The 20,817-nt window shown below is 48.2% G+C and overlaps 10 protein-coding genes across 10 annotated transcripts; 4 read left to right on the top strand and 6 right to left on the bottom strand.

The window, feature by feature from the left end:
• Window positions 1–86: 86 nt before the first annotated feature.
• TRUGW13939_01200 (uncharacterized protein) lies at window positions 87–1,193 on the bottom strand (the record flags this gene model as incomplete). The annotated part of the gene is made up of 1 exon (XM_035484403.1): window positions 87–1,193. The coding sequence occupies one exon, from the start codon at window positions 1,191–1,193 to the stop codon at window positions 87–89; it is 1,107 nt and encodes a 368-aa protein (XP_035340296.1).
• Window positions 1,194–1,582: 389 nt separating this feature from the next.
• Window positions 1,583–3,223, top strand: TRUGW13939_01199 (uncharacterized protein; the record flags this gene model as incomplete). Its single annotated transcript, XM_035484402.1, has 1 exon — window positions 1,583–3,223. One exon carries the CDS (start codon window positions 1,583–1,585, stop codon window positions 3,221–3,223), a length of 1,641 nt encoding a protein of 546 aa, XP_035340295.1.
• A 440-nt stretch (window positions 3,224–3,663) lies between these two features.
• TRUGW13939_01198 (uncharacterized protein) lies at window positions 3,664–6,293 on the bottom strand (the record flags this gene model as incomplete). The annotated part of the gene is made up of 2 exons (XM_035484401.1): window positions 3,664–6,069; window positions 6,120–6,293. The coding sequence occupies 2 exons, from the start codon at window positions 6,291–6,293 to the stop codon at window positions 3,664–3,666; spliced, it is 2,580 nt and encodes an 859-aa protein (XP_035340294.1).
• A 246-nt stretch (window positions 6,294–6,539) lies between these two features.
• TRUGW13939_01197 (uncharacterized protein) lies at window positions 6,540–8,364 on the bottom strand (the record flags this gene model as incomplete). The annotated part of the gene is made up of 6 exons (XM_035484400.1): window positions 6,540–6,854; window positions 6,909–6,992; window positions 7,043–7,129; window positions 7,175–7,318; window positions 7,377–7,547; window positions 7,609–8,364. The coding sequence occupies 6 exons, from the start codon at window positions 8,362–8,364 to the stop codon at window positions 6,540–6,542; spliced, it is 1,557 nt and encodes a 518-aa protein (XP_035340293.1).
• Window positions 8,365–8,947: 583 nt separating this feature from the next.
• Window positions 8,948–10,742, top strand: TRUGW13939_01196 (uncharacterized protein; the record flags this gene model as incomplete). Its single annotated transcript, XM_035484399.1, has 5 exons — window positions 8,948–9,183; window positions 9,229–9,654; window positions 9,701–9,963; window positions 10,009–10,262; window positions 10,317–10,742. 5 exons carry the CDS (start codon window positions 8,948–8,950, stop codon window positions 10,740–10,742), a joined length of 1,605 nt encoding a protein of 534 aa, XP_035340292.1.
• A 370-nt stretch (window positions 10,743–11,112) lies between these two features.
• On the bottom strand, window positions 11,113–12,558 carry TRUGW13939_01195 (uncharacterized protein; the record flags this gene model as incomplete). The annotated part of the gene is made up of 1 exon (XM_035484398.1): window positions 11,113–12,558. The coding sequence occupies one exon, from the start codon at window positions 12,556–12,558 to the stop codon at window positions 11,113–11,115; it is 1,446 nt and encodes a 481-aa protein (XP_035340291.1).
• Window positions 12,559–12,804: 246 nt separating this feature from the next.
• On the top strand, window positions 12,805–14,978 carry TRUGW13939_01194 (uncharacterized protein; the record flags this gene model as incomplete). The annotated part of the gene is made up of 4 exons (XM_035484397.1): window positions 12,805–13,081; window positions 13,154–13,491; window positions 13,545–14,804; window positions 14,856–14,978. The coding sequence occupies 4 exons, from the start codon at window positions 12,805–12,807 to the stop codon at window positions 14,976–14,978; spliced, it is 1,998 nt and encodes a 665-aa protein (XP_035340290.1).
• Window positions 14,979–15,534: 556 nt separating this feature from the next.
• Window positions 15,535–15,933, bottom strand: TRUGW13939_01193 (uncharacterized protein; the record flags this gene model as incomplete). The annotated part of the gene is made up of 2 exons (XM_035484396.1): window positions 15,535–15,716; window positions 15,774–15,933. 2 exons carry the CDS (start codon window positions 15,931–15,933, stop codon window positions 15,535–15,537), a joined length of 342 nt encoding a protein of 113 aa, XP_035340289.1.
• A 292-nt stretch (window positions 15,934–16,225) lies between these two features.
• TRUGW13939_01192 (uncharacterized protein) lies at window positions 16,226–18,228 on the top strand (the record flags this gene model as incomplete). The annotated part of the gene is made up of 8 exons (XM_035484395.1): window positions 16,226–16,378; window positions 16,444–16,657; window positions 16,705–16,859; window positions 16,908–17,257; window positions 17,314–17,744; window positions 17,795–17,875; window positions 17,927–18,004; window positions 18,068–18,228. The coding sequence occupies 8 exons, from the start codon at window positions 16,226–16,228 to the stop codon at window positions 18,226–18,228; spliced, it is 1,623 nt and encodes a 540-aa protein (XP_035340288.1).
• Window positions 18,229–18,354: 126 nt separating this feature from the next.
• Window positions 18,355–20,091, bottom strand: TRUGW13939_01191 (uncharacterized protein; the record flags this gene model as incomplete). Its single annotated transcript, XM_035484394.1, has 2 exons — window positions 18,355–19,734; window positions 19,783–20,091. The coding sequence occupies 2 exons, from the start codon at window positions 20,089–20,091 to the stop codon at window positions 18,355–18,357; spliced, it is 1,689 nt and encodes a 562-aa protein (XP_035340287.1).
• Between the last annotated feature and the right edge of the window lie 726 nt (window positions 20,092–20,817).

Below are 20,817 nucleotides of genomic sequence, written 5' to 3'. Positions count from 1 at the left end.
ATAACATTTCAGTAATACTAATTACATTATTTTCCCCTGCAGTACATGAACTTTTGTTTGAGATATAAAAAGTTTATATTACACGATCACACATTGACCGGTGGTGTTAAATGGCTTTCAATTTTCACGAGTTGTCTCTCATACTCGTCTTTGTCGAGTCTGCTAATAGCGAGTCTTTTCCAAACATAAAGACCCGCTGATATTGGATCATACTTGGCCCCATTAGCGATACAAGTCTCTAAAGGTTGGATGATTGTCTGATAACTTGGTCCGATAAACACAGGCAGCGAATACCGTTCTCGCCCCGTGATGTTGAGGACACGGTGAATTGTGCTGCGAAATGTATCGTTGGACCATCTGGCTAGCATATCTCCAATGTTCACAACAAAAGTCCCCGGGATAGGAGGCGCTAGAATCCACTCGCCATTCGGATTCAGCACCTGTAGAGCAGGTATATCGCCACCCTGGCAAAGAATCGTGAAGCATTCGATATCTGTATGGGCTCCTATTCCGAATGGCGGATCTGGGTCCTTTGCTGGTTGAGGCGGATAATGAAGGATCTTGCCCATTGAACCTGGCCGTTGCATCATATCGTCAAAGTATGTCTCTGGCAATTCTAAAACAAGCGCAAATAGGCGAATTAGCTTCCTGGCGAGGTCCAACACATGGTCATAGTATTGGCTGATATCATGACGCATTTCTGGCTTAGCCTTAGGCCAGAGGTTTTGCCCACTTGTCAGAAAGTCTTCTTCCTTGTCGGGGTTCCTTTCCTCCGGCTTAGTTTCCTCAATCTTTGTGTTGGGCTCCGAAAGTCGATCCATGTCGGGTGCGTAACGCCAACTGAAAGCTTCATTCAAATCCGGCTTCTTGGTCTCGTCCGTATAGACATTTTGGAATCCCTCATACCCACAAAGTGCCGTCCCATTCTTAAAATGCGCCTGTTGCTTGGCCGTATCGTCTAGACCGAAAAACTCGGCTGCCGTGGAAAATACTTGATCGATAACGGGCTGCGGAATACCGTGGTTCGATATGTAGAAAAATCCGACGCGGGTGCATGCATCTCTCAGACTGTCGACTACCCGTGCTTGAGGTTGAGTCAGATCGATCATGGGGATTTCATTGAAGCTGTCTGATTGCTTGACTTGATCGGAGACGATGTTGTAGCTTCTGCCGGCGAAGCTGGTGAAGGCCATTTTGGCCGAATCCTTCAGTGAATGGTATATATAGATTTAAAGCTGTCAGCCATATAATATTGGGAGACAAATTTGCATAAGTATTCAATATCTAGCGAGCTTGAATAATGCTGGCACGCTAAGATGAGGGCAAAGCGCTCTTATCTTATCCGCGTCGTCCATCCCGCGGGCTGAGCCCGCGGCCGGGGCTTATCTATTACTTCGCTGGCTTCGTATCAGAGTTGGCGAGATCGCGATAAGAGCAATCTAGTATCTTGTTTATCGGCCATCAAGTGATAGTGGTGATAGACCATGACTGCGTGTTTCATCAACGGAGTAGATATATCTATCTACCTGCATTTCCAGGATGTGTATGTCCCCTGGAGCCCCCATCGTCGATGAAGTTAATAATGCCTCTAATATCTGCCATAGAGGTGGAAAACACTAAAAGCCATGTCCGGGAGAGGATTACGTCTGCCAAAGCATGGGAATTGCCAAAGCAGCCAACTACTTTTGCGCCCGAAGGCACCTGGACTAATATCGACAACGATGTGACGCCCGTCCAACGACGCATCTGGGGTCATTGGGCTCTGTTAGGGTACTGGATGAGTGATATACTGTCTACTCAATCATGGGAAGGAGCTTCGACGATCATATCAGGCGGCTTGACATACCGAGAGGCCTTGTTGTGTCTCATTATGGGGACTGTCATTATTGCAATCCCAATTTCGTTCAATGGCTCTATCGGCGCAAAACTACGAGTACCATATCCTGTTGCTTCTCGTGCCAGTTTTGGTTTTGTCTTTTCCAGAGTACCAGTCATTATTCGTATGGTGACGGCCCTGTTTTGGCATGCCATTCAAACTTATGCAGGATCGACAGCAATGACGCAGGTGATTCGAGCTATCTGGCCTTCGTATCTGAATATTCCAAATCATCTTCCGGAAAGTGCAGGCATTACCACCCAGCAAATGGTGTCTCATTTAATTTTTTGGACCGTGCAGCTACCATTCTTGCTGACTCCGCCGCATAAATTGCGCTGGTTCTTCGTTTTTAAAGCAGGGGTTGTGACCACGGCGGCGGTGGGCACGGTTATTGGCATGTGCAAGTTGGCTGGAGGCACAGGGGATATTTGGAACCAGAAGCCACATTATACTGGGTCAACACGATCTTGGATGATCCTCTCGTACATGACTTCTTTAAGTGGTGGATGGGCCACAATGGCAACAAACATACCAGATTACACGCGCTACTTGAGAAAGCCGCGCGGAATCTGGTTGCAGGCCGTGACAGTCCCGGTGATTTGCACCTTCATCGGGGTCCTCGGTATCATCACGACCAGTGCTAGCAATGTCCTTTACGGGCAGTATATCTGGGACCCTGTAGAAGTCGCGAGCCACTGGGACGGCCCAGGCGGTCGAGCAGCCGCGTTCTTCGTCGGTCTTGCATGGGTTGTCGCGCAGATCGGTGTCAATGTATCGGCCAACGTGATTTCGTTTGCCAACGACTTGACTTCTCTCTGCCCTCGCTACATCAACATCCGACGCGGAGCGGTAATCGCCACTATTATTGGAGGCTGGGTCATGGTCCCTTGGAAGATTGTGTACTCGGCTACTAGCCTGATTAACTTCATGGGCGCGCTATCCATCTTCCTCTCGCCTATCGCCGCCATCCTAATTGCTGATTTCTGGGTCATAAAGAACCAAGCAATTGACGTTCCGGCCCTGTATCGCCCGCACTCGCGGTATCACTATGTTGGGGGTTGTAACTGGCGCGCAGGTGTGGCCATGCTTGTGTCGTTAGGTCCCAATTTGCCGGGACTTGTCAACGCGGTGAATCCGAGCATTGATATTGGCGGTGCAATCAAGGTTTATGATTTTAATTATCTTTGGGGCTTCAGTAGTGCGTTTGTTGTGTATATTGTTTCGAGTCTTGTTTTTCCTGCACCGGATACGCTTGTGCCCGTGACTATTCATGATGATGGCGATTTGTATGTGGGCGAGGCTGTAATGGAAGAAGAAGGTGCTGTGATACCAGAGAAGCAAGTCTGAAGCGCATCCATAGGTAGTATTCTGATATAGACATACAACATTTACATGTAATTTTTGAAACCACATCTATCAGTTATCAATTCATCTAAGTTGTAGTCACTACCAGTAGTATGTTAAATACACATGTGCAGCTGAAATCAATTGATATTAAATAACAAACTGGCACTTGTGGGGTGGAAAGAACATCCCTTGATTCATTCAATGTATGTTGTCTTTTCAAAAGCAAGGTAGAGCATTTTGTCATATAATATAGTTCATTACTATGATAATTTAGTAAAAAAATGTAACATTTTAAGTATGGACAGAAATTAGGTCTCATAGCCTCTATGTATGTGTGTCTCGTATACACAATTGACCAGTTGGCGTTAAAAGCTACGTGAGCAGGGAACAGCATTGGAATAATTCATAAAAGCAATGATATTTTATAGGAAACCTTAACTTTACAGCACAATCGTCTTCTCTAATCGTATATCTTGTGAAGAACTCCCCACGCTAATAGTGTATACTCCCGGCACGAAATCCCAGTTTCCAGTGTTTTCAGACCAAATCATCAAGTCCTCCTTTGCCAACGAGAAATCTAAGTGCGCTGTTTCTGACACGTTGATAGCTGTCTTTTGGAACCCCTTTAATACCTTGGGTGGCTCCTTGGCTTCTTCCGGAAACGTGATATAAAGCTGTGCAACTTCTTTGCCAGCTACCGGTCCAGAGTTGTGGACACGGAAACTCGCTTCGACTACGAAGTCGGTTTTATTGATAACTCGTTTGTCAATGGACAAGTTAGAGAACTGGAAGTTAGTGTATGACAGACCATAGCCAAATGGGAACAATGTCTCGACACCGAACTCGTCGTACCACCTGTATCCCACATACAGCCCTTCGGAGTAATTTGCCACCAAGTCTACGCCTGGAAAGCGTTCTGTTGGGAAAGTTGGGGTATTTTCAATAGACTGAGGAAACGTCACGGTGAGTTTTCCGGAAAAGTTGACGTCCCCAAACAGCAAACGTGCCAGAGCTGGACCGGCTTGTTGTCCAGGGTAAAATGTTTCGACAACGGAATCGACGTGGTCTAGCCAGGGCATAAGGATAGCGCTATTGGTATTGAGAACGACAATGATTCGCTTGCTATGCGCGGCAAGGAGCGAAATAAGCTCATTCTGATCACCTGGAAGCTGTAGACCGAGGTTGCTGTCTAGGCCTTCGGTATGCTGGTCGCTGACGAACACGATGCTCACATCGGATTCTCTAGCGGTGGCGATTGCATCGGGGTATCGCTCTGGTGAAGCAACATTGACCCCTAGGCTGACACCATACGCACCAGTGTCAACAGACGTGCCCATGGAATAATCGAGACGAATGGACACGGGATGGTTCTTGGAAAGGGAAGCAATGCCCTGGACAACCATGCCGAAATTGCTCCCATTAAGATTGGCCGTCAGGTTTCCGTCTAGATATAGCAGTGCATTTCCGTTGCCATAGAGTGAGAAATGATATAGACCAGTGGTGTTCGGGTAGAAGGTTCCTTCGTAGCTAGAAGAGAAGACATCTGGTGAGGTAGCACCGAGTTCGACGGGATAGTCTTCTAGAGTAATATTGTCCGCTTTGATAGTCCGGTTAACTGATCCTGTCCAGTTTACTGTTGTCCAGTAAGTCACATTGAGCCCGGACTTGCCAAACATGTGTGATGGCACCGTAGCGAACGTGTCTGTTCCTGGATACGCTTCTGAATACGTGACTGAAATACCTTCTTGAGAAGCACGCTTCTTGATATGATCAAGAGGGGACTGGACAACGGTGGTACTATCAATGACAAAGCCGCCGTGCTTCTCACTGTATTGAATCTTACTTGTTGCGTCGGCACCAAAGACGGCGATAGAGCGATACTTGTGTTTTTGCAGCGGCAGAGTTTCGTGGTTGTTCTTCAACAGAACAGAGCCCTCTTCGACTAGGCGTTGGGCAAGATCAAGATGGGCTTGGGACCTCGCCATGGTAGTCTCATTGCCCTCGACTGGTCTGTCGACAACGCCTAGTTCAAACATTGGACGCCACAGCCTGGCAGCCATATCTTCGACACGCGAGAACGGCACAGAGCCATTCTGGACTGCTTCAACAAGCATCTCTCCAAAGAAATCCGGAAATCCATAGAGATCCATCAACGAACCCCCCGGCTGGCTATTATCGAGACCAGCCAATGCTGCGGCGACGGTTGTGCGCTGCGCAAAGTACCAGTCGGTCACAACAAACCCGGTAAATCCCCAGTCATTCTTGAGTCGGTCATACAACCATGGATTCTCACAGGCGTGCATACCGTTGAGCTTGTTATACGAGCACATTACTGACCCTGCATGGCCGTCCTGCACCGCTGATTTGAAGGCCGGGAGGTAGATTTCGTGTAGCGTGCGCTCGTCGACGCGAACATCAATGGCATCAAACTCAGGCGCAAGTCCGAAGCGGTTTGTTTCTTGGTTGTATGCGGCAAAGTGTTTGGGACACGCAATCATCTGCTGCGACTGGATACCCTGCACTGCAGCCACGGCCATGCGGCCATTGAGATATGGGTCTTCAGACATCGATTCAGCAGCGCGGCCCCAGAGAGGCGTTCGCACGATGTTAATTGTCGGCGCGAGCACTACGTTTCGTCCTTTGGACCGGTGCTCTTGTGCCAGCGCTTGGCCGAAGAGGTAGAACAGCTCCGGGTCCCAACTCGAAGTAATTAGGACAGAAGCCGGAAAAGCTGTGACGTTGTTTAAGTTATTGCCAACTCCTGCTGGGCCATCACCCATACAGACAGATGGGACTCCTAAGGATGTGTTACCGGCGACGAAACCAATGCACTGGTCTGTCTCGAGCTATGGTGTGTTAACAATGCTGGCCGGTATACATGGGATCGGAGACATACCGATTGGTCTCCTTGCGTCATGTTAAATTTCTGCGCGACACTGAGCTGTGCAAGGAAAGACTGCAGACGCTCTTCTGCAGCAAGAGATGTATTCAGCCATGGATGTGTGCTGCCATTGGCATGGCTGGTAAGTAGACATAGTAGTAGCAGACCGTGACCCAGCCTGGTGAGCATTTTGTAAGATTTGGAGTTACTTGTGCCTCATAAACCAGAGAATGCCAAAGAATGAGCCCACTTTATACAAACTGAAGTCAAATATTAATTTCCGACTGATAGCTTAGCTTTATCGGTCGTTGAGTCGGGATAACCCCGGCGCCCACCGGCGATCAACGCCGGCATTCTACAGAAAGTGTATCAATTACGGCACAACAGGTGGAAAGTTAATCCTCGAAAAAGTATACAGTGTTTCTACACATGGTATCACCGATACTCCCCACCACAATCTCCCATCACCTCAAACATCTCCAACCGCCGACTGCGTCCAAGCACGACTTCGATCGCCTCCTGGTCAGCCTTGTCCATAGACCAGCCAAAGCTCGCTCTGTTCTCGTCTACATGCTCGCTGACTCCCATGCGTGCTCCGACAATAACTGCACCTACATACACAAAGTCGAGGACCCAGCGGGTTGCAACGTTTGATATGGAGACGTTGTGCTTGGTTCCGATGGACTGCAGGGTTTGTAGTAGTTCTTGGAAGAGAGACCAGTTGCCCCAGCTTTGAATCATAGAGAAGTACTGTGTATGTTATAAGTTTGGCAACTTTTTATATAAAAAAAAGATCGATCTCACCTTTCTCTGGCTGGGTGTGATTTCACTATCATAGAGCCCTGGTTCTGCTTTTCCGAGCCACTTTTCGGCCAGGAATCCGCCACACTGGTTTGTTAGTGTATAATTAGTGGATATATTTGGTACTATGAACATACTAGTGTGCCGTAAGTCAGCAACTTGACGTTGTGTTTCTCACACACTGTGCCCATTTTGACGACGGGGCGCGAGTCAATCAAAGAAAACTAGCTGTATTAGCATGTTTAATATATCTGATAAGTGATACATACCTGAACCTGGTTGGAATGTATAGTAACACCGCTGTCAATAACACGCTGCATGTGCTCTGTGTCGAAATTACAGAGACCTAGCATTCCTACTCGCTCGTCTTGCTGGAGGTATTTCAGCGCATTGATATACTGTGGATCATCGTACTAAATCACGTCATGTAGGTGTTAGCAAGATGTTCCTAAGTATGAAAATTCAACATACAAACTGCCAGTGAAATTGTAACAAGTCGATTTGGTCCACCTGTAGACGCTGGCATCGCTCAGCGATGTTGGCCTGGACTGCATCCGGCGAAACAGTCATGGGCTGGAAGACGCAGTACTTTGTTGCTGCGAAGAGAGAGCTGCTATGGGGATACGAAGATCGAAAACGGCCCTGATTTCAACCATCTTAGTCACTTTCCAACCAGAAAAAGACGGAAAAGGGTTGGACGAACGAAGATAATTTCAGCATCGCCGTAGTGGTCAGCCATGTCAAAAGCAGTGAGCCCGCTTTGTGTGTATTGTGTAAACTGTTGTAGAATCTTGGATATTGGTGCTGCACCCCATGCCGGGCTTGATAGTTGCCACAGACCAGAAAAAATCCGTGGCAGGTGACGGCTGCCCAGCTGGAATGTTTCTGCTGGTGGAAGATCTGGGCGTGCATTTGATGTGAAACTATTCGTCTGAAGAATCGGCGCAGAATGACCAAGGAGGTTTGCTACAGCCATTAATCCTCTCTCGAATGGAAAGTCCTGGTTTATTGAAGAGTATTGACTGTGAGAAGCTGTGAGAGCGTCGTAAAATTTATCCAGGACAGCTTTCTCGTCCGTCGACCCAGGCAGAGATTTTTGCACTGCCGTGGCTGCTTGCACAATATCTGCATCAATTGATTGAATAAAATCTCCCTGATCACCAGCACCTTTTGCATGCTCGACAATAGAACCGAGCACAGGCAAGCTCTCATAGCACATGCCGCAGCCTAGCATGCATCGGATTCGCGTCTGTGCGGCGCTGAGGCTTTCTCGCGAGATATGCTCCAAACCACCAAGCGATGTAGACTGAAGATAGGCTCTTGTGTTTTCTTCAAATACTTTTGTGAATCCCGGTTGCGATGCTAGTAGAGATCGAACGATGGAGCGCAGTGCTTCCGGAGGGAGGTTCGCGACAATAGTGTCGGTCATCATGTTGACGTGCGCCAGTTTAGGAGCCATGTTTGTAATGTGAGTCTTGAAGTTCAAGATCCAATTTCCTGTACAATTTTTGATCACCCACAAAAAGAAACAAAACAAAATTCAATAGTTTTGTATAGAGTTGTGGTGCTTAGATGCCGGTGTCTCATCGGTGTTCTAAAAGATAAGATAAGATATACAGCATTTTCATTGGCTAAAAGTCTATCGGTTGCCCCACAGATATCGGCGTTTTCTCCGACCCTTATATCGACATTCGAGATACACCTTGATAATGATAGTCAATGATGATGGATAGTGCTATGGGCTCAAATAGACAATTCGATCGTACAAGCACAATGCATGCATGCCTGGCGTGTCGCAAGGTTAAGATGAAATGCCGCCCATTGCGTGGTGAAGCAAAGTGCGAACGATGCGCGCACCGGGCCCTCGAGTGTATCTTTCAAGAACATCGCCGGGGACGAAAGCCCGGAACAAGGTACCATTCTATCTTTTACGAAAGAACACAATAGGACTAAAAATTTGAAGGATATTCCGGAAGAAAAGACAGCCCGTTGACAACGATCGAGATTATGCACATACACCATCAGTGCCAGCCTCAGAATCAATGCCAGAACCAGGGCCATGCCTTGATGACACGCAGAAGAGACAGCCAGCGAGCCTACAGCCATCAGGTTTGCTAAATCGCGAAGCCATGCGAGGGAAATTCTCCCTCCTTAGCATCCTGAGCACAAACCAGGATCAATCCACTCCTGCTGTGGAGGAAGCATCGACGTTTCCGACGCAGGATATTGTCAGAGCGGGACTTGTTAGTCAGTCGATTGCAGAGTTCTTGTTCAGCAGGTAATAAGCCCCCGTACTGATTCACTTTTGTACTGACTATATCAGCTTCATGAATATCCTCAACCCGTACATTAGCCAACTAGATCCTAATCTGCATACTTTCTCACACGTCCGACAAAAGTCCGCTTTCCTCCTCAGTTCCATCCTAGCAGCTTCGGCCAAGATGTTTAACCCGGGTTTATACAAATCCCTCCACCAACACGCCGAAGACCTGCTAGTTGATAGCTTTCGACGAGGCGAAAAGTCGACCGAAACAGCCCAGGCGATTTTGATCCTCACATATTGGAAAGAGCCAGAAGACACGCGCTCCTGGGTTACTTTGGGCTATGTGATTCGCATGTGTATTGATCTCGGATGGCACAAACTTCGGCCGTCGTCTAGACGGGATCGAGAGGGTTTGACGGAGATGCAGATACGCGAGGCTCGCGATGTAGAGAGGACGTGGTTTGTTCTTTTTGTCTACGACCGAAGGTATTACTCCAGTATTTGGTATTAATTTCTAGACTAATTATACAAGTATGAGTCTGCAGACTAGTAAACCGTGGATGATTGAGCGCAACGGGTTTTTCGAAAGCATCGAAGTCTGGTGCAAAGACGCTACAGCGACTGACAGCGACAATTTTCTCGGCGCCTTTGTTACACTTCGCTTGCTCACGTCCGAGGTTTTCAGGCTGCTCACTCCGCGACAGACAGATCCAGGGCAAAACACGTTTGCTCTGCTGACGATTATCAGTAATCGGATTGACGAGTGGGAGAGCAAGTGGCTCGGTGTATGCGATGGTAAGCCTGACGAGCAGTTATTTTTACTTTTTCTGACAGTTGCAGAATCTGAAAGCTGCCATGGGTTTTTGATCCAATTCTATAGCACGCACCTCCGCCTGCAACTATACTCGTTACCATTGCAGGAAGTGCTGGGATCAGCGCAGCATGACGTTACGTACAGCATGGAGGCACTTTGGGCTAGTTACTCTAGTGCGATAAAGATGCTGAAACTGGTTGCGCAGTACTCTCGGTTTCTGTACTTTGTGCAGGACTCGGTCCATGTGATGACGGCGTATGCTGCTGTATTTTTGATCAAAGTAAGTCTGCCTTCAATTAATTTTGAACCAAATATTTATAAATCTGATTTAAAGCTTTTATTGTCTGCGCCGTCGTCTATTGTTCGCGAAATCGAGGAGACAACCATGGAGACGATGCGGACGGCTGCAGGGGTCTTCTCGCAACAGTCTGCCCCAGTCGACTCGAGCTGTTTCCTACAGTCTCGCTTTCTTTTCAAGATTATGTCTAATTACGATGAGCTGCGACAAAGTAATACAGATATACATGGATCTGCTGGGCGGACCCCTTATGATAATGGTACTAATACAGTTGACGACTCGGGGAACGCTCCCCACCAAATAGGTGCATATCTCACACCTTCTCGCCAGACCAATGCAAATACGGATAGAGAACCTGGCTCTGCAGAAAGGTTTGATTGTATTCTGACCGATGGTGATGCATGGGAGGACTTTCTTGCCAATGCTGGGTTCAGTGTTCAGGACGGATATTTTTTTTCGTGATACCCATATTTCAATAGTTTAAATAATCTCATAATAATGAGCACATTCATGTCCTTTAGAGACAATTATCTGTAAGGAGATTGTATATATATACTAAAAGATACGTGCGACGACATTATGGTGCACATGTGGGCTCGGCCGCCTGCTCACGAAGTGCTATTAGAAAAAATCTTTTTGGAATAATTAGTTATAAATGGACTTATATATTTATAATAATTTATGGATGATTTCTACTTGGTCTAGGTCTGTACATGGAACATTGAAAACTCGCCACCACAACGACAGGAGTGGATTGATCGTTGCTATGGTAGCATGAAATTAAAAGAGAAGGACTTATACTAGTTATGAAGCCAATGTCATCTTTGTCATTTTATTCATCCTCGCTATCCTCATCGAATTCATCGTTCTCACTATCTCCGTCTTCATCTGGCATATCTGAATCTTCATTGTCCTCGTCATTGGAACCGTCATCGCTGTCATCGCTGTCATCGCTGTCGTCAACGTAAGATCTTCCTGGTTGTTGAATGACTATGTCGTTGATAAGCCCTCGAATAAAGTGGCTCATGTTGTCCCCGGTATATTCTCTGATTTTGTCATACGGAGCGTCCTCGAGGCCTCGATTTTTGAAACCAATAAAGAGCCCATCCTGTTGAAGGAATCCCAGCTTGAAGTGTGTGAGACACAATTGGCGCATATCTGCTAAAGAATTTAAGAAATCGACTGTTACGTTGGAATGTGCGGCGGGACGAGCTATATTAGTCTTCCACAAACAGAAGTCTTTCAAGGTAGACGCGAATTTTTCGATGACCTTGAGCATATAACTTGGCCAGATGGCCATTTGACCAAGCTCAAGCTTTTTCAGATGCGTGAGCGCGATAGACGGAGGATCAAGAATCCGTATTGGAGCCGCTCCTGCACCGACAGCGGGTTGACCAAGCCATTCCAAGAAAACCTTAGTATACCCTGGTTGGTACTTGTTGAAATTTATACGTAGATGCCGGATGTTGTACGTCTGTCTGAGAAATTGGCACAAAAAAGGACGATTGATACTGCTGTGGCCTGGGTTGTGTGTTGGAATTCGGTCTGTACTGATCAGAAGTGTTTCAAGATTCTGCAGTACAGGTGTGACGGATGGCGTCAGAAACGCTGGGAAATGGAAAGCACTGTCGGGCAACGGCTCTTTTCGCAGCAAGACTTCAATCTCTCGAGGGCTTCGACCTGCGCGAGCAAGTGCATAAATTAACGTCTGAAAGATGTGAGCTAAGAAGCTTGTTGCCACATTTGAGACTTGGCTGCTGGCAAATGGCAATTCGATTCCAGTCTCCCGCAAGATTGTCGGAGCTCCCCAAGAGCTCCAACTTGTGCCATCTCGATGTCGATTATTGGAATTGAAGTCGCGAATTCCAACCACTTGAAGATTCTCCAATTTCTCAAATGCCTCTGTCAGCATGTCCCGATCATAGCCGGTGCTCATCAGTGACTGTTGATCATAAACGCCTTGTGCCCAGCTAGTGGCTGCATCGGCATCTCTGAATGTGTAGGGCACATGCGGCACAGCTTGGTACATATTTGTGGCAAGAATCACATGTGTGACTTGTTTCGAAAGGCGTCCATGCTTAGATATATCGATCAAGGTTTGTAGGCTCTTATGAGTGAGCATGAATTGCTTCTTCGTGAAGAATTCCCCGGCAAACCATGAGTATAGCGACTGTTCGACTTGCTTGCAAGTTAGTCGCAAGAAACCTAGGTCTTTGGTCGAAAGGTGTGTAGAAACGACCACCAGCAACTCGAGTGGGAGTGTGAGCAAAGACGGCATCGTATTAGAGCACACAGAATGAGGATTTATGGAATCGACAGTGATGATGGAATCAATTGCAAGGCTGTTTGTTTCTCTTTATCAGGGATTTATCGGTAGGCAGCACCCGCGCTAGTCCCTAAAAGGTAAGCGCCTGTTGCTGCCTGCCCAGCAACACGAGAAACAAAGACTTCCCCTTTCTCATTTAAACTGTACGTTAGCCCCAATAATTCAAGCTGTACGGACCTTTGGTTGTCAATTACTGCCATGGCTCGCAAAACCGCTCAGAAAACCACCAAGCCTTTACCCTTGGAGGGTTGCTCAATTGCAACCTCTGGTAAATTCCCTGGCACTACGCAAGCAGCGCTGGCCACACGCATCACATCGCTGGGCGCTACCGTTGTCTCCAAGGTGACCGCCGACACTACTTTTTTGATTGCTACAGAAAAAGACTATGAGAGCAATTCTACCAAAGTCAAATCGGCAGCTTCCCACAATGTGCCAGTTGTGAAGGTTGAGTGGCTCGATGAGTGCGTATCAGCAGGTAAGCTTCCTACCCTAGCCCATTACGGTTGATGTATGATGTGAAAGATCGTTGTGCTGATTCAAATCTTAGATAAAAAGGCAGATGAGGCTCAGTTCTTGTTATCCTCATCTCCAAACTCGACATCCGCTTCTCTGCAAGCGGCTAATGGCTCCAAGAAGCGTCCTGCATCGGCTTCTAGCCCATCGCCAGTCGCTCAAGATGCATCGCAGCCGAAGAAGCCGAAAATCGACCAGGACGCCAAGGTAGGAGATGGTCAGAACTCAAAGTCGAAGAAACTCGTCATCTCAGTTGATGAGTACTGCCCGGGTTCCTACGAGGTCTACATAGAAGACGATGGCACAATCATGGACGCATCACTTAATCAGACTAATGCCTCTGCTAACAACAATAAATTCTACAAAGTTCAAGTATATCATCCCTCATCTCACTTCGTATCGTACAAGCTACTCACAGATTACAGTTGGTGTGCAATGGTGCCCGTTCAGACTTCAAAACATGGACACGATGGGGTAGAGTGGGCGAACGTGGCCAGAGTTCGTTGCTCGGTGATGGATCATTGAACGACGCAGTCAAGAATTTCGAAAAAAAGTTCAGAGAAAAGTCTGGTCTCAAATGGTCGGATCGAGGTCTAGAGCCCAAGACGGGTAAATACGCCTATATCGAGCGATCGTACGATCCTGACTCTGACGACGAGGAGGATGCCAGCAGTAACGTTGACGCCAACGCCGAGGAGTCCAGGACAAAACCAACTAAATCCGCCCTCGAGCCGCCCGTGCAAAATTTGATGAAGCTAATTTTTAATCAATCTTATTTCGATGCAACCATGACTGAACTCAACTACGACGCGAACAAGCTTCCCCTGGGAAAACTCAGCAAAGGCACGATTGCACGGGGGTTCCAAGCACTTAAAGATCTAGCTGTACACATCGGTGGATCAGGTGTCCAATCTGGAGCAGAAGTCGAGCGATTGTCTAATTTGTACTATTCTGTCATTCCTCATGCCTTTGGCCGCAATCGTCCTCCGATCATCCACGACAATGATCATCTTAAAAAGGAGATTGAATTGCTTGAGAGTTTGTCAGACATGAAGGAGGCGGCAGCAATGTTGAAGAACACCCTCCAGGATGATGGCGGCATTCATAAACTAGATAAACAGTTCCAGGGCCTCAATATGAACGAGATGTCACCCATTGATCACAAGAGCGAAGAATTCATGGAGCTGGAAGCCTACCTCAACGACTCTAAGGGTGCTACGCACTACATGACGTACAAAGTGGAAGACATTTTCCGAATTGAGCGTCAAGGGGAGTTCGAGCGATTTGAACAGAGCAAATTCTCAAAGATTGCCAGTGAACGTCGCTTGCTTTGGCACGGCTCTCGAGTGACCAACTTTGCAGGTATTCTCAGCCAAGGTCTCCGTATTGCGCCGCCCGAGGCTCCAGTGTCTGGCTACATGTTTGGAAAAGGCATCTATCTAGCTGACATGTCTTCTAAATCTGCAAATTACTGCTGTTCGTACAGTTCTGGCGGCACAGCTTTGTTGCTGCTATGCGAGGCTGAGCTAGGAAATCCGATGTACGAGTTGACCAACGCGTCCTACAACGCCGACGAGGATGCAAGAGCGAAAGGTATGCACAGCACGTGGGGAAAGGGCATGATGGGACCAAGCAAATGGAAGGATGCAAAGAGCGTGAATCGAGCCTTGTCAGGTTGTATGATGGTGAGTTGCTTCTGGCCTGGCAATTTTGGTTGGTGCTAACATGGTTGCCAGCCTGACGTGTCAGTCACTCCGGGGCCCACAAACGTTCCGAACGCATACCTGCAGTACAATGAGTACATAGCCTACGACGTAGCCCAGGTCCGCCTTCGGTATCTCTTCCGTGTCAGCATGTGAAGGCAATGTCCAGCAATGCTTTCTCAAGTCTTGTAACCCGAAGACCGTCCTTAGGCTGGCGAAGTCGAGCACCACGCCTCTGAAATTATTCATTCGACTCTAATTCTAGCCTGCTCAGCATTTCCATGAGTAGGAAGGTTATAGATGTAGCTGTAAAACATTTGATATTATTTCATAGAGCGCACAATATGCAGAACTGATAGTCAAAACTTGATGAAGAATTTTGTCCGACGTGGTGGCCATCTCCCTTTGAATAGGTCAGTGTAAATGTCTGCGTAGACCCAGTCGCTTAGTGAACAATAATATCTAACTAACAATTATCCACCCAGTATATGGTTAGTGATCACAGAGGATATCCATAGATATGTATACGGGGTATTTGACTGGAATTATTATCCATTAACTTCACAATATCTGAAAAACAAATTGACTGCTAATTCTAAAGGTGAAGATGATGGGTAAAGCAATAGTCCATGATATAGGAACGAGAATTGCTACATCCACAGTCGTGATCTGGCTTCAACACTCTAGTCGAACCCTCATAATAACGCCAAAATCAAGACGAATTCAACGGCACAACCGTCGTCTCATCATGGCTGAATGTCCTCAAACCCTCTCGAATAATTTTCAGCGCAGACGGACAGTTTGGATCCGGACATGCTATCAGCGCATCAGTCGTCATCCAGTCATTTGCATGAGTGACGCGCTGTTTTGCCGGGAGAAGGGCGATAACCGAAGCTAGTAAGTCTGTCAAAAAAATTTTTTTCTTTGCAAATGTTTTAAAAAACTACACACCCAAGCTGTAAATGCTAATCCCCTGGTTCGGCGGCAGATGCAGCATCTCGCCCTGCAGCGTGAAATAGTCGCCTTCTTTGGCGCCGCAGAGAATGCGTTTTTCCGGGGGGCACACGACCTCGACGCGCAGGTCATACAGCTGAAAAGACCCGTCTGGCATGGTTTTTGTTCTTTTCGTGAAATTTGCAGATAATCTCGATTAGAGTTGAGCTGTTTTGAAGGTTTTTGCTGTGGTTAGGGCTAGGTTTACCGGCGAATTCCCCGCACCTGCCGGCGTCTTACCGCTATCTCGGCGTTCAACCGAGCCGGTCCTTATCTAACTGTCAAAATGGATAATTGCATTTTCTGAGTCACAAGCACTGATTTGTGATTCTATTTAGCTATGCTTGTGCCATTGGGTGACCATGAGTCTGCTATATAAAAAATCATTTGTCTTGTGAGCATTGACAATCATGAATACCGAAAAGGCGGGCCCTGTAAAGGGCACACGCGACCTGGAATCCAGCGTCGACATGGACGACCACAGCGAGGTTGGCAGGATGGAGGAGATCAAGCGCGACCTAAAGTCGCGCCATATCAACATGATTGCCATTGCTGGGATGATTGTGAGTTGACTATTTCAAACACATTGAGCTTCTACATATATTGACTTGGTATCAAATTGATATAGGGTACCGGATTGTTTCTCAATTCCGGCCAGGTTCTCGCAACTGCAGGCCCTGCCGGAGCATTGATAGCCTATATTCTGATGGGCTTTGTGACTGCTGGGGTTTCGTATACTACTGGCGAAATCACCTCGTTTATGCCATCCACTGGTGGCTTCATTCGCCACGCAACCAAATACGTGGAGCCGGCGCTGGGTGCTGCAACAGGGTGGAACTTTTGTATGTTTTTGGTCCTTTTGTTTCTTGTATAGTTGCTAACTTGCCAGGGTATGCAATGACCATCAATGCTGCAGCAGAAATAAGTGCTGCGGCAACTGTGATTCAATTCTGGAACACGTCGGTCAACGCAGCTGTATGGATTACCGTGTTTCTTGTTTTTATTGTCGTGATCAACTTGGTTGGCGTCCGACTATACGGAGAGGTATTCAAATAGCATTTCGTCTAGTTGACTCCCACTAACACTCTACAGTCCGAAGTCGTATTCGCCTCGCTCAAGATCATGCTGATCATCGGCCTGATCATCGGCGGTCTTGTTATCGACCTGGGCGGCGCCCCAAACCACGAACGCATCGGCTTTCGCTACTGGAACAACCCCGGTGCGTTTAACGAGTATATCGACAGTGGCTCCACCGGCCGGTTTCTGGCGATTTGGAAAGTTCTTCTCTCGGCCGCGTTTAGCTATGGCAATATCCAAGTCGTAGCGATTTCAGGGTCGGAAACGCAGGATCCGCGACGAGTCATTCCGGCCGCAACGAAAAAGACCTTTCTGCGTGTTTTTTTCTTTTACGTGTTGAACGTGTTTATCGTGGGGATGATCGTGTAAGTTTTCTGTTCCGCCTTGTGTGTCAGGGATAACATGTACTAATCCAAGGTAGCCCATCCAACGACAAGAGCCTGAGCATATCCACCGGCACTGCGCAACAGTCGCCATTCACTATTGCCTTTCAGCGCGCCGGCGTGTCTGCCGTGCCATCCATCATCAACGCTGTCGTGTGTACCTCGGCCATCAGCAGCGGATCCGCATGCGTCTTCATCGCGTCGCGCACGCTGTACGGTCTGAGTCGCGACGGGCACGCACCTGGATTCTTCCAACGATGTAATCGGTTCGGCACACCGCAGTATGCGGTTGGATTGACATGTCTTGTTCTGCCGCTGGTGTATCTGTGTGTGGCGAATAATACGTCTGTGGTGTTTGGCTGGTTTGTGAATATCACGACAGTGGCTGGGCTGATTGGGTGGATTGTTATTGAGGCGACGTATTTGCGGTTTTGGGCGGGGTTGAAAGCCCAAAATATTTCCAGGAATGGTATTTTGTTTCTTTCTTTCTATTTTTTCTTCATACTGATGATGGGTTAGAACTGCCATACCGCAGTCCGCTGCAGCCGTACGCGGCGTGGATCACTTTGCTGGTCGTCTTTCTCGTTGTCTTTTTTTCTGGTACACCCAACACCATCTTGGTTGAATGATATCTGCTGACAGACTATCTAGGCTTTGACGTCTTTGTCAAAAACAGCTTCACCGCATCTGGGTTTTTGACCTGCTATTTGAACATTTTCATTTTTGCCGGTATGTCTCCTCCCTCCCTGTTAACATATGTACCCGGATGGTGTTCTAACAGTAATGGCTCAGCCCTGTATATATTCTTCAAAATATACCTACGATCCAAAATCATCCCGCTCGCGCAAATCGACTTTCAGACTGAGCTTGCCGAGATTCGCGAGGAGAAGCAGATGCGGATTGGGGAAGAGCAGGCGAGTGGATGGATTGGGCGAGTGATTCATTGGTTTTAGGACTGTTAACAAATATTTGTGATATAAAACAAAATTAAATTAACTGTCAATTATTAACATTAAACTTCTGTCTCCGGTCATCATTATTATGTACTATTAAAACAAAAAAAAAGAAAGAAAGAGCAACTATGAAAAAACCGGATTCGCAACTTTAACATCTACTCCGGTAGAAGCCCCCTTGTACATGCCCACCACCTCTCTATCAACATCCTCCTCAAAGACATCCACTTCAGTCTCAGCAAACTTTCTCGCGCTAACCTTGCGCTCAAACAGCACATCCAACTCTGCAAACGACCGTCCACGCGGCTCAGGCACACGGAAATACGTATAAACAATACACAGAAAACACAAGCCCGCCCAGAAGAAGCCCGCATAGTTGCTCCAGTTCCATGCGCCGGGGTTGAGCATGTACGGCGTCAACACGCCCGTGATGATGGCAGCGACATTGTACAGGTTGCGGCCCAGGACCACGGTTTTGATTTGCAGGCGGCGCGTGGACAGTTCCGAGACCAGCGAGTAGCATACAGTACCAACAGAGAGCTGATAAAAGAGCGCCCAGACAATCATCATACTGCCCGTCGCCATAGCCCCTTGCTCGCGGTGCTCGGCCGGCACCAGGCCCAAAAACCCCATGATGAAGAGCATCGTAAACAGCCCACACAGGCCGTAAAAGTACAGCGAGCGCCGGCCAATGCCCATACTCATCAGTCCCCATGCTCCAAACACGCCGGCAATGTTGATCGCATACTGGCCCATGGCGAACGAGTACGAAGTCGACTCGTCCAGTCCAGCCCGCTGCAAAAAGTACGTCGAGTAGTTCGAAAACGAGTTTCCACTCAGATTCTGAATCGCCCAGACCATGCACACAATCTCCGTGCGGCGCAGGTCTGTGCCACGGAAACAGTCCCAGTAAGAGGCACCCTGGGTGATTTTCTCCTCGAGCGCGGCGGTGTGCACCATCATGGCGACGGTTTCATCTGCGTCAAAGTCGGTTTCGCGGTTGACGCTGGTTAGACGAAGCAAAGATTTTTTCGCGTCTTGTACACGACCCTTGCGGACGAGCCACCAGGGGGACTCTGGGGCAAAAAAGACACCGATGGCGAGAGGCAGAGGCCAGATCCATTGTATGCCGTAGGGGATGCGGTATGCCCACTCGTCGGTGCGGTTCAGCATGGCTTTGATGACGCCGACGCCGATCAGCTGGCCAATGCCCCAGCACATGTTGACGTAGCAGGTCAAGTAGCCGCGCAGGGCGACGGGACACACCTCGGAGGCATAGGTGATGGTCAGGGTCTGAAACACACCCCAGGGGATACCGCACAGGATCTCGCCGGCGAGCAGCGTCTGCACGTTTTGCGCAGTGAAGAAGATGGAAACAAACGCGGTGACCATGGCAAGACAGGCCAGGATGGTGTAGCGATAGCCGAAGCGCTCAGATACATAACCGTTGATGAAGAGGCCAATGATCTCGCCGACGGTGGCGCCGTTGCTCAGGCCGGATTGCCACTGAATCTGTTAGTATATTCTTCTCCAAGGGATATATAGAAAACATACCCTGGCCGGCACTTGATAAGTTCCATCCGCCAGCTGCTCGCCGTACTTTTCGTTAAACGGGGTAAAGCCAAAGAAATTGCTCACGAGGCAAATGTCATAGCCCTCCATGACAATGCACGTCGAGATGAGCATGCTCCAAAAGACGGCCTTGGGGTAGAGCCGGATGCCCTGCAGCAGAGTCATCTTGTGCTCTTTGTCTGTGGCTGATTTGGCGTTTGCGACGAGCTCGTCCATGGACGGGGTCGAGGCGACTTTTTCGGCATCGTGGCCGTGGGGCTCGACGGCCGTGATGGCGGGGGAAGGGGACATGGTTATCTTGTATTTCGTGGAGAGTACAGCAGACAAGCAGCAAGAAGAAGGAAAAAGAGGAGGTGCCGGACGAGGGGGGGGACTAAATAAGAGAAATTGTGGGCTAGTTAATAATTAGTACGGCGCAAAGTCACGATAGCAGAAATTGCGTCGCAACGGGCGGGGGGCTCCACTCGACAGTTTTCGTTTCCTGTTCATGCCGAGGGAATAGAAAGAGCAATGATTCAATTGTCTGCACGAGTCTCTAGTACTGCAGAAGATATAGACACCACGTGGTACATCGTGCTGTCAGTCTGCACCCTGCATGCCAGAGGAGTACTACCTACGTACGAGCATAAATTTCCCTCGTGCTTCTCGCTTAAACACGCCATTCCCAGTCCGGATAGCGCAGACGCAGACTCTGCAGACACCTACAACACGCACAACACCTCGCTACAGCAGCCCTTTTGCACCGCAGAAAGCTGCAGGTGTTGTATAGAGTAAGAATACACACAATTAGCTCCACATGGTTCCCCACGGGGGATGACAGCTCTAGTGAGGGGCGATCGCAGGGTCGTTGTCTGCGCTGCGGAAACCGCTTTCCGACGCGCGAATGTGCGCTGTGAGGACCGCTCCACTTCCCCGGATGGACCTGTGTATAGCAGCAGTACAGGGATGGATAAGCTTATTTTTATTTGGGTTTTTATGGTAGTAAGAGTAGTGGGGATATCAATTGATGTGTGTGTG

The sequence above is a fragment of the Talaromyces rugulosus genome, chromosome I (assembly GCF_013368755.1).
Source record: "Talaromyces rugulosus chromosome I, complete sequence".
NCBI classification, from domain to species: domain Eukaryota; kingdom Fungi; phylum Ascomycota; class Eurotiomycetes; order Eurotiales; family Trichocomaceae; genus Talaromyces; species Talaromyces rugulosus.
Note: the sequence above shows the minus strand (reverse complement) of the source record. Positions and strands in the feature narration are given on the sequence as shown.